The sequence below is a fragment of the Petaurus breviceps genome, unplaced genomic scaffold (assembly GCF_028583685.1).
Source record: "Petaurus breviceps papuanus isolate PSGF00001 unplaced genomic scaffold, PetGlider_PUasm1.0 140, whole genome shotgun sequence".
Taxonomy (NCBI): Eukaryota; Metazoa; Chordata; class Mammalia; order Diprotodontia; family Petauridae; genus Petaurus; species Petaurus breviceps.
The window spans coordinates 322,564-334,847 of record NW_027185698.1 but is presented as its reverse complement, the minus strand read 5'-3'; the positions used below and the strand labels follow the sequence as shown (position 1 = coordinate 334,847).

The 12,284-nt window shown below is 35.8% G+C and overlaps 1 protein-coding gene across 3 annotated transcripts in view; it reads right to left on the bottom strand.

The window, feature by feature from the left end:
- Positions 1-12,284, bottom strand: part of PDS5A (PDS5 cohesin associated factor A) — a 171,430-nt gene that overhangs the window by 32,420 nt on the left and 126,726 nt on the right. For all 3 annotated transcript variants that reach the window (XM_069068169.1, XM_069068179.1, XM_069068186.1), the window contains 5 exons: positions 11,859-12,019; positions 8,106-8,229; positions 7,154-7,312; positions 6,444-6,512; positions 5,635-5,771 (listed from right to left, as the gene is read on the bottom strand). In XM_069068169.1, coding sequence (XP_068924270.1) covers positions 5,635-5,771; positions 6,444-6,512; positions 7,154-7,312; positions 8,106-8,229; positions 11,859-12,019 — 650 coding nt within the window. The remainder of the gene's footprint in view (positions 1-5,634; positions 5,772-6,443; positions 6,513-7,153; positions 7,313-8,105; positions 8,230-11,858; positions 12,020-12,284) is intronic.

Sequence of the window (12,284 nt, the reverse complement as noted above, 5' to 3'; positions counted from 1 at the left end):
AGACATGTTGAGTTTAAGGTTTCTATGGGACTTAAAATTTAAACATCTAACATTAATTTGATGATGCAGGACTAAAGAGTTGTTTAGATATGTTTAGCTGGAGGTGTTTTGGGGACATAGAGTTTTAAGTGTCTATTAAATATGTGGTAATGTTGGGATGGATCTATATATCTGAAAATCAATTGCCCAGAAGGAATAAAAAGACATGGAATTGGTTAAAGTCATCAAGAGAGCAACAGCAGGAATAGAAAGGCAGGAAAGAGCTTTGGGGTATGTGATGATTTGAGAAGAGATGGAGGTGATGTGAGACAGGTAGGAGGAAAATCAAGAAGAAAGCATTGTCATGAACACCCAGAGGATCGACTGTCTAGCAGGAGATGGCAGTAAATGTGTCAAATGTTGCAATTAAGTCAGGAGGCTAAGGATTGAAAACAGACTAACAGATTCAACAATCAAAGCAACATTGTTGACTGTGGTGAAAGCAATTTAAATTGACAAATGAAAGTGGAAGTGCAGTTGCTCAAGGAGAAAGAGAAAAAGCAAAACCGATGAATGTAGATTTTTTCTTTTATCAGTTTCACTGTGAAAAAGGAAGGAATCATAGGACCCAAGATTAGGATACAAGTAGAGAAAAGACCTGGATGTATTTGTTGGGAGTCGAAAACAAGCCATCTTTGGGCAGCTAGGTGGCACAGTGAATAGGGCACTGGCCCTGGAGTCAGGAGGACCTGAGTTCAAATCCGCCCTCAGACACTTAACTCTTACTAGCTGTGTGACCTTGCACAAATCACTTAACCCCAACTGCCCTGCCTTCCCCCCTCCACAAAAAACAGAACACACACACACACACACACACACACACACACACACACACACACAGCCACCTGGATAAGAGGGCAAGATTACAAATTAGAAACAAAGAGGGGAAGAGAAGTATGGGGACAGTCTGTAGGAGACAATACAAATAAAGGGGTCTCTTTTTGTGAGAAATGTCAGGATTTTCAACAGTTAGGAAGTAATAGAAGAGAAGGGGGGGATAATGTCAAGAGTTTTTGAGAAATACATTAGAGATTAGGGTGAATGGCCAATACTTTGTCAGTAAAGTATGAAGTGGAGTTTTCTGCTGAAAGAGTGGGAGGATAGTGTGGACTGAGAGGTATTTTTAAAGAAGAGAATGCAATGGAATGCTACTGCAAAGGAAAGACTTATCAATAGGAAGAATATAAACATACTTTTAAAGTATTTTAGAAACCAGCAAAACTAAAAAAATGAAGAGACCCCAATACAGACACTAACTTCAGCTGTGTAAAAGTAGATTAAAAAATAGCAGCAATGTCACAGGTCACTTCCTACTGGAAGCTTTTCTCTTCCAGAGCATAGGAACTATTCTCAGACCCTAATACCCTGGAACACAGTATGTGCTTACTAAATATTTCTTTAAAAAATATATATACCTTCTCCCTCTCCACTTTGCTGAGGGTGGGGAGGAAGAGGGATGGCTGTGAGGCAAAGAATGCACTATTAGTTTCATTTGCTAGGTTGGTTACTTTTGCTGTAATCCCTTCCACCCCCATGCCTTTAAAAAAGATAATGTCATCTTTGTTAAAAGGGATGGCTGGAGGCAGGGTAGTGGTGTGGAAGTTGGGAAGAACACACTCAGAAATAAAAGAGACAAAAACAAAAGATTTCCAATAAAACTTGTTTTTTTTTTTAAAAGCAGCAAAACAAAACTGAAAAACCAATAAGTACAGCTATCTAGTCCAAGTAATATACATGTTTTTTTTTTTTTTAAAGCAATCGGGGTTAAGTAACTTGCTCAAGGTTACACGGCCAGTTATTATTTCTGGGTGTGGTGCTGAGTGTCTGAGCCCGGGATTCGATCTCCAGGTCGTCCCAACACTGGAGCCGGTGCTCTTACTCGCTGAGCCACCTGGCCGCCCCAATATACATGTTTTAATTTCTCTTAGTTAAATAACATATAAAAATCAATTCACATTAAGTACCTACTATGTGCCAAGCATTGTGCTAAGTGCTGGTGATACAAAAAGAGTAAAAAGATAGTCCCTGCTCTCAAAGAGCCACTTTTAGTTTGTAAACTACTAAGTAAAAGTCTTTAAAAAAATTTTTAACTTCCGATTGCTAGTGAATAATAACTGCATATGGGGGGGTGAGGGGGGCAGGAAGCATTAAAGAAATGGAAACAAATTGGATGTCCACTGATGGGGAATGGCTAAGCAATTTGTTGTACAACAGTATAATGAAATTTTAACAGGAAGAAATAACAAATATTCAGGTACTTAAAGAGAAATAGGGGAAGACTTATAAACTCACGTACAACAAATAAAAAAGAATACAATATAAACAATAACTTCAACAATGTGAATGAAAAGCATTTAAAAAAAAAACCCTAAATTGAATGAATGCTAAATAATTATACTAACACTATAGTAACTAATCTTGGATCCAGAGATGAGGTAATCCATCTTCTACTGCTGGGGAAGTGGGGAACTACAGGTATAGAATTTTACAAACAGTTGTCAGTTATGATCAGTAAGTATTGTACTGCTGAATATACAAATACAAGTCAGATGGGCTCGGTTAACTTTTTGTTTTTTTTTCTACGGGGAGTCTGGAACACTACTCTTTGGTTCTAAGATATCTGGACAGTTTTCTCTGATTATTTGAAATGTGATATCAAGACTCTTTCTTGATGTCTCAAGGAGTCTTAAGCTTTCATTTAGCTAAGTCCAATTTTCAAGAAGTTCCTTTTTGCAATAAGGTATTGCACCTCTTTTATCAAACTGTTAATGCTCTTTCCATAACTTCCTTGCATAGTTCTCATTTCTTTTCCAATTTTTCCTCTATTATTCTCATTTGTGTTAAAAAAAAAACTTAAGGAATTCTCGTTGGGTTTGTGACAACTCTGCATTTTTTTCCCCATGAGGATCTGTTTGTAGTTTTTTTTTTTTTTTCGTTTTTTGTTTTTTGACTTTTGGAGGGCAATTGGGGTTAAGTAACTTGCCCAAGGTTACACGGCTAGTTTTTTTGTGTGGGTGTTAAGTGTCTGAGGCAGAAACTGAACTGACTCCAAGTAGTCCTCCTGACTCCAAGGTCAGTGCTTTACTCATTCTGTGCCACCTCGCCGTCCCTGTAGTTATTTTCAAGTCAGAAGTCTTCCTCTGCATTTGGGTCTTGAACTTCTCAGTCACCACAGTGGCTCTTTATGGCTGGGTTCTTTTTTTATTTGCTTCTTCCTCTAGCCTACTTCCTGACTTTTGACTTTATTTTAGTACTGGGCTCTGCTTACTTTGTGGGGTGAGGGGCATGGGATAGTGGTGGTCTGGCATTAGCTTTTGTTCTTTTATGTCCTTCTGCCACTTTCATAGCTCAGTCTGAGGAACTACAAGTTTTCAGTGCTTCCAAAGTGGTATGATCTGGAAAGAGGCTTGTTTACTGTCCTACTTATATGAGCTCTACAAGTTCCTGACCCAGGTTCGAATGTGGCTGAGTTTCCATAGACTGCTACTGGACTCAGCTACTATTAGCCAGCTGAGAAGCTCTGCAATGGGCCAACAGAAGATTCTGCAGGCCCAGAACCACTGGATTGCTGGATCCCTTTTGGTCTTTGTCTCCTGCCCTGGTTACAACCTACAGATTTATATGCTGAGCGAAAGATTAGAAATGAGCTGCTACTCCGCCCCTGGGCTAGGAGCCACACAGTTCTTGAGCTTGTTCCTCAGCAGTCAACTAGGGTTCTGTTAGCTCATGACCATTCCTCTCTACCCTGGATCTATGCCCTGTAACTGGGTCATGGGAGAGAGAACTGCCCAATGGCACCCTTTTCTGTGCCTAACACCAGTTCAGGGACCCCCTGGGAACTCTTCCCACTGCCGGGCTCTTTGTCCTGGTGTGCTGCATTGGAGTGCTGGAATGCTCTATGCCACCCCCAGCCCAGTGTCTGAAGTCCTCAATATGGCACTGAGCCAGACGAGGGAACAAAGTTGATATGAGAAACTCGAAAAGGGCAAGAAGCTAGAATTCTCAATAAATTTAATGGGATAGAAAATATTAGGGAAAAAAGAAAAGTTGGATGGTGCTAAAATTCAGAATAGAAAATTGAAACTTGTGATCAAGTAGTAAAACTATATTCTATTCCTTAACTTGCTCTCTAAAATATTTTTTATAACTAGATAAATCATGACAATCTAAAAATTGAGTTACAAACTCTAATTTTAATTACTTATGCAGTAATTATTTAATACAACGATTTTCTGTTCATATAATCAAATAAGTATAGGTGCAATTTGGCAGAGAAGGTAAGAGTGCTGGACTTTGAGTCAGAAAGTCAAGAATTAATGTATTGTTTTTGAAACTTGATAGCTGTGTATAGTTAGGCAAAACATTTAATCACTGCTTCAGTTAGACTAGGTACTTCAACTGATGCAAAAATGTTACTACAATTTTACTTTGAAATAAATATTTTCATCTTATCACCATTTTTCCCTCTTTTTGAAAAAATGCATGGAGTTGATGTAGCTTGGTCCTTTGAGGTATTCATAAATTCTAGTCCTTTTAGTGTTTAATACTATCTAAGACATTTCCTAGCTATGTGAGTTTAGATAAGTCAATTAACTATTATGAGCCACCAAGTTGTTGTGAGGATTGAATGAGATCCTTGAAATATCACTAAGTCAAAGACACAGTCTCATAGCAGGAGTTTGTCACAATGATAGGCTCACAGATCCCTATTTTGGATGTGTTATTTTATTTCTATATCTAACAGATGGCTAAAATTAGCTTCCCATTCATAACTACAAAAAACACAGCTTTCAATGTTTCTCTGATACTTCGAAAATGACTTTTTAAAATATTGATCCATCCAGAATTTATTGTTGTCTTATATGTTGGTCTAATAATATTTCTCACCAAATTTCTACCTAGTTTTTTCAGCAGTTTTGTTGACTGGTAAGTTTCATTGCAGTGATTTGCATTCTTACCTTTATTCAACACTAAACTTCTAAATGTATTATGTTCTAAATACTGTTAACCAAATTTATTCTAAGAGTCTACTTTACTATTTTTTAATCCAATGCCAGAGAGTTTAATAGTTACTATTTTATATTATAACTCTAAGTTTGGCCAGATCATTCCTCTTCTTTCTTACTTTTGCTGTTTATCTCTCTTGATATTCTTGACCCACTGGTACTGTATCAAACTGGTGGATTTTAATTTATGCAGTAGTCATTTTTTTTAATCAGCTAGACAGTCATTAAGTCTTTAATTTTCTTTCCACATGGTATGAAGAGAATATAAAATCTGGCTCTCTCACATGTCAATATATTGCTAGTCACTTACATATCTATTCACATAGAATGGTAAGACAGACTAAGGAACATTCTTCACAATTAGCACAACCTATTTCATTGAGAAGTCAGACAAAAAAAAAAGAAATTTTATCATATGTTTGTCAATATGTGGGTTATTAATAAACCTCATAGTTTCTAAAAAACTTTTTAAGGTCCATATTCTCTTCCATAGTCTTAGCAGCAAATGTATTCTACAATTCATTTTATAAGTTGTATAGCTTTCAAAGATAGTGTAGCCAACATGTTGGAAATGAGAAAAAATCTTCACCTGATTCTCTTTTGTTCTGTCAGATCACCCTCACTAACCAGCATTGCTGATAGTAACCGAAGAGTTGAATTGGCAGACTTAGACTGGTTGTTTTTCATCCCCAATAGCCATCGTACCAGAAGCTTAATTGCTTGAACCTATAAAATATGAAGAAAGTACAATACACTGCCAAAATAGTTATCACAGATAAATGCATCAAAACTGATTTTTGTTACTGTCATATAAGTTGTGGCAACTGCTTTGTCATTATGACACAATTTTTCACAAACTGGGGTCAGGTATAATTCTCAGATTGTTTATTCAGATAGCTATTGTTTGCAAATTCTATTTAAGAAAGGGCCAAAAATTACTGTATACAGTGTTATAGTCAATGGTACTAGCAATTTTCATTAAAATTATTTTCTTTGTTGTAAAGGAGGTTTAAATTTTGAAGTTTACTATAACAGAAATATGGGATGTAAACCGCCTAAACATATATAAAAAAGGGATTCCACAATCATTCTTTTAGTAAAAAAGCTGAGCAGAGGAATTGTTCATGAAGTCAGAAGGTCACATACATCACTGGGAAAGAAAACAATAAGCAAAACAATGATTTCTACAAGAGAGGAAAATAGATACAAGACAAAAACAATCTTAAATGTCTAGAGAAAACAAATATATAAAATTTAATCCCCTATTCAGGGATTATTTGATCTGTTTTAAAATGAAATATTCCATGGGAAAATGCTCATATAATGAATCAAATCTTATCTATGAATAAGAACTGATTTATGACGGAGGGCAACAAAAAATGTAAAAAGAGTGCTTACTTTGGCTAGTACTTCTGGAGAAACTTCTTCATCTGGAGACCATAATTTTCCATTCTTCTCACCTGTTGACTGTAGATACTTGAATAAATTTATTTCAGAAGAAACATTTTCTAGTGCTTTGCTTTATCATGCTCCTTTTTGCTACCAAAAGTTAGGCCCTTCGAAGCTAGAGCCCTAAAACATCCTTTATTACTGAAGTTTTGGTACTACAACTTGTAGAATTAGGTAGCAAGTAGTATACTAAAAATTTTAGAAAATAACTATCACGATAAATGAGGATTAAAGAAATATAAAAAGAACTATCTAAGCTCGTCGATTTATTTCAAACAATAAGTGACATAATAAAATTTCAGTACTATGAGAGAATCAGAATAGTCCACAAGGTTCATTACAATGAGCTGACTTTTTTTCTTTACTCTCTGATTTGTTCATCTCATTTTCTTTCTCAAATCAGTAGGTTCTGGGTTAAAAGTCAACCTGGATTTGTAGAAGGTATTCTATAATTAATAAGGGGAAAACTGGAAGAATAACACCAATACAGACTATTTCAAAATGATGGCACAATCATGCAAGGTGGTATAAATAAAAGCAATAATTTATTCTGTTTCTACAAATGCATTATCAAACTAGATTTGCTTATTAGAAAATAAGCCATGTGTGAATGAAAAATTAGAAAAGTAAAACAGTTTTAAAAAAAATTACACACTTACCCTGTCATTCATTAGAAGATCTTTCACAATAAAATTTGCTACTACAGATTTCATTGGGGAAGCAAACTGATCTGGTGCTAACATGGAAATATGGCCCAGTGAAACTAATGGGGTTATAAGCTGCTCGGGAACATCAGCGTTCAGACTTCTACTGAGAGGCTGGGAAAATAAAATAATAGAAATGAAAATTTAATGGTATAATAACTAACCTTCAGTGCAATGTCGACACACTCTAGTAGAGGATGGAATAAACCAAAATCCTCTTAAATTTTTCACAACAATTTTCTAATATAGATACAGCTTCTTAATGGTAACCAAGTAAGATGAAAAGAAGATTAGTTCTCTTCTCCACTAAAATTTAGTAAGAAAGACAAAATAAATACAGAGAAGGCACACAGAAACCATTAGAAAAATATATTTGACTAAAAGGAATGAATACTATAATAAATAGTGAAGAAAAAGTTCTTAGCTCATTCAATTGCTCTGCTCCCTCCAGCACTGCCCAAAATGCCAAGGCATTCTACTACAACTGGCCTATTCTGCTGGTGGCATAGCTAGAGGGATTCTCACACTCCTGGGACATTTGAAGCAATTTTGACCCTTAGGAAATGTGACTCATTATGCAATAAGCCAAACACATCCAAACGAATCCAAGGGTAAGGGGAACTGATTTCCCAGTGGCATCATCAAGCCTTTTAAATTATGAGAACAAAGCTAGTCATCTAAATTCACATTGTGGAATTGTGGACTAATCTCTAAAACTACTAAATGGTCAGCCTAAATTTAAGATAGTTGCTTTCATAGTATGATATATTTAAAGGAAAAGACACTGCCCCTTGGATAAGCAAGGATTCTATTTATTACTGCAAAGCACATAAGCCTCCAAAGCCAACAAAAGTCAACAAACCACAGTGTAAAAAAAAATTACAAAAATCTCATGAGCTATACATACCTCAAAAATCTGTGCAAGCTGTACTTCTTTATTTGTGAATATGGCATGGATACAATGGACAGCTTGTTTTGCTTGATGTGGTGTACCTCTCTTTGCTTTTTGATGTAAAATGGGAATTAAAGTGCTGCAAATATTAAAGTAACACTCTTTAAAATGCAGAAAAAAATCCATATATTTAACTTTTTTTCAACTAATTCATCAATTTATTTTTAGTTTTCAACATTAACTTCCATAGGATTTGGGGTTCCAAATTTCCTTCCCATCTCTCCCCTCCCTCCACCCCAATATGGGTGTGCAGTATGATTACCCCATCTCCCAATCTGCCCTCCCTTCTATCAATCCCTTTTCCCCCCCTTTTATCCCAGTCCTTTCTATTTCCCTGTAAGGCAAAATAGATTTCTATACACCACTGCCTTTACATTTTATTTCCCAGTTGCATGTAAAAACAATTTTTAACATTTGTTTTTAATACTTTGAATTCCCCATTCTATCCCTTCTTCCCTCCCAAGATCATATACTTTAAAGCAAATCTTTTAATTGGATTTCTGCCATATCTACTTTTAAGCATAATATTCACAGGACTACAGTCTTCAAAATAATCTTCCAAGTACAAACTATTCCAGACAATTCCCCACCCTGTCAAAAACTAGGTTATCCTAGAAATTTCTTATGAAATGAACAAGGTATTTGAAGACCTTGGAAATTTACTGATCTAGAATTAACACATTTTCTAAGTTGCTAAACAATCTCCAAAAAACAAACAAAAGAAAATGATAATATAATTACAAATTTAACCAGAGTTTGAATGTTTATTTCTCTAACTCTGTTTCTGTTATTTTTATGGAGGTAAAAAGATATGTCATTTTGGAATTTAATGTTGATCTTAAAATTCTTTCAAATAACTTTTAAAAACATAAAACTAAATCCTGAAAGTTTACATCAAGCCAATTTTGATCTTTGATACTTTTACCCAATATTTCCCTTAATGAGGATAGATATCTTCAATCCCCTAAACTAATCCTCAAATGTCATCAACTTGAGGTTTTTCATCATGATGGCTGCCCGCTTCTGGATCCTATCCCATGACTGTTCTAAAACGTGCTGCACCGAATTGAATACAATATTACAGAAGTGTTGTGGCAAAAGTTGAGTGCAGATGGACCGCCATTCATTTTATGCTTGGAAACCTATTTCACTCTTACTACAGCCCAAAACATGATTAGTTTTTCTAGCTGCCACATAATACACTTCATAGACTGTAAGCTCACTGAAAGTGGAGATTGTTTCATTTTCTGAATTTGTAATCCTAGTGCCTATCACAATGTCAGATTATGTAGTAGGTACTTAATAAATGCTTATCAAATTGACTGCCTCATACTAAGCTTCTAACACAGAAATGCTCAGATCTTTTTCAGAGAAACTGCTGTCTATGGGGTGGGTAGGTTCAAGTCACTTAACCCCAATTGTCCTGCCTTCCCCCCTCTAAAAAGAAAAAAAAAAAAGAAAGAAAAGAAACTGCTGTCTAACTATGACTCCCATTTTATACATAGTAAGTCACTTCTTTGAAATGAAATGTACAATTTTACATTTATCCCTATTAAATTTCACCTCATTCAATCTGGCTCATGGGGCAGCTAGGTGGCACAGTGAATAGAGCACCAGCCCTGGAGTCAGGAGGACCTGAGTTCAAATTTAACCTCAGACACTTAACACAAAACTAGCCATGTGACCTTGGGCAAGTCACTTAACCCCAATTCCCCTACCTTTCCCCATCCAAAAAGCAAAGCAAAACAAAACCCCCCTACCCCCCAAAAAATAAAAAATAAACTATAACCTCCCTAGCTCTTTCTAAGTATACAGAGAGGAAATTTGTGCTGGGTAGGAAAAATTTTTGAGGACAATGAGGGATCTATTTTCAGGCTACAAGAAAGAGTGTACCAAATATTAGACAAAATGGTAGGCTTTGTTTTTAACACCTCCCCCCCAAAAAAAACCAAAACCCAACAAGTATGAACCTGTTGGAACTACTTTCCAACTCTACAAAATCTTCATGAGGATAACCTACATATATATCAAGGTTACTGTTGGTAAAGACATGAAACAGGCTATGATCCGGTCGGGCTTGCTTTCCAAATGGTCCTCTATAACAGACTACATATTGAATAGGAACTCATTGTGCTCACTATTTGTTGTCTCCCTTCCTTTGCACTGGCTGCCTGGCTATACCTGGAAAGCGTTCTATCCTCACTTCCACCTCCCAGAATTCTTCTCTTCCTCTAAGCTATGGCTCAAGTATCATATTACACATACATTCTTTCCTGATCTTCTCAATTGCTAGTGCCCTCTCTTTCAAGATACTTTGTATTTAAATGCCTTATTATATATATATATATATATATATATATACACATTTATTATATAAATGACTTGTTCTCATATCACATATGTTTATATACATCTTTGCAATTTCATTCAGCAGAACATGGGCATGCAATGAGAAGGGGCTGTTTCATTTACTGTTTTTGTATCTCAGAATATCGCAGCACAGTACCTGTCACATAGTAGTCACTTAATAAATGTCATCAGAGATCACTGATTGATTTGCCAAATCTTACTGATTCTACTTTCCTCATGTCATAGCCTTTTCTATATTCTTCTTTGACACAATAATCACCCTAGTTCAGGTCCTCATCACTTGTTCCCTAGCCTGTTACAGAAGCCTCCACACAGACTTTTGTCCCTCATCAATACATCTTCCATGCAGCTGCCATGCTGATACTGTTAGAATGCTAGTCAAAACATACTAGTTCCCTGATTGAAGAAGCTCCAGTGTTTCCACACTGACCATAGAATATATGAATTCCTCTGTATGGTATTTAACACTTTTAACAATCTGGTTCTAAGGGGCAGCCAGGTGGCTCAGCGAGTAAGAGCACTGGCTCCAGTGTCGGGATGACCTGGGGATCAAATCTGGGCTCAGACACTTAGCACCACACCCAGAAATAACTGGCCGTGTAACCTTGAGCAAGTTACGTAACCCCGATTGCTTAAAAAAGAAAAAAAAAGTATTTGATTCAGAACAATCTGGTTCTAGCCTATCATTCCTGCTCCAAAGGATCAGGCATTAGCGTTGCATTACAGCTCTGACACTCATTAAACTTTGTTCATGGACAAGATGTTTAAGTGTCTAAGTCTTAAATTCCTCACTCATAATTTGTAAATAATACTTGGACTATCTATTTCACAGGATTATTTTAGAGAAAACACTTTGAAAAGCTCGAAATACTATATAAATGTGAATTACTTACTATTCACAAAATGTGACAGCCTATAAGAACCCTTAAATGAATGATATGGGAATTTGATGCTTTTTAATTAAAGATCTTTATAAAATGGTTTTTAAGCAATTGTTCAAGAAATTATGGTTGCAATTATTTCTCTCATTTGTTTCTAAAATAAGAAAATGAATGACAATTGGTATGCCTCAAATGCATGATAATGAAGAATCGAGAAGGTAATGGAAAAATAAAAGTCTAATTTGTAAAAACCTGTCAACTTATTATTTCTTCTGGCTAGTTAGCTTTTGATGCAAGTGGTAACTGACAGTGAAATAGCAAAAGGAAAGAAAGAAATCTGCTAAATAACTGAGGCTAACCTACTATATATGTAGGAAAATGGGAGAAGACAATAATTATGATTCAGTCATATGCTAGCAGTGAAGTTTTAGGATACCATATAAAGAAAGCAACTCACGATCTTATTTGTGGAAGGTCTGTTTCTATTTTGTGTCCTGTATTCCTAAAAATCTGTATGGCGGCTTCTGCTACTTTGTCATCTTCCATTCTGAGGCACTGCAGCAGGGACTCATATGTCTCTGCTGAGTGAAACGAGGTAGGATGTGTAAAAGATAGAACCTGTATGACAGACATAATGCTTTATGAGCATGGACAATAATAAAAATCCAGAATAAAAATGTAATCTACAGTAGAGAAGATTAAAAGCTAAACAATTTACTTAATTTTTAGCAGTACCTTTAACAACAGGGATATTCAAATAACTCAAGTGGAGACATTTGGAAATGGGAAGGGTATATTAACTATAACATAGCCTCTCAAATTTTTCATGCACCTTCATCAAGGCAGGTATATTTTAGATAAAGTGGAGTACTATTTTTTTGCC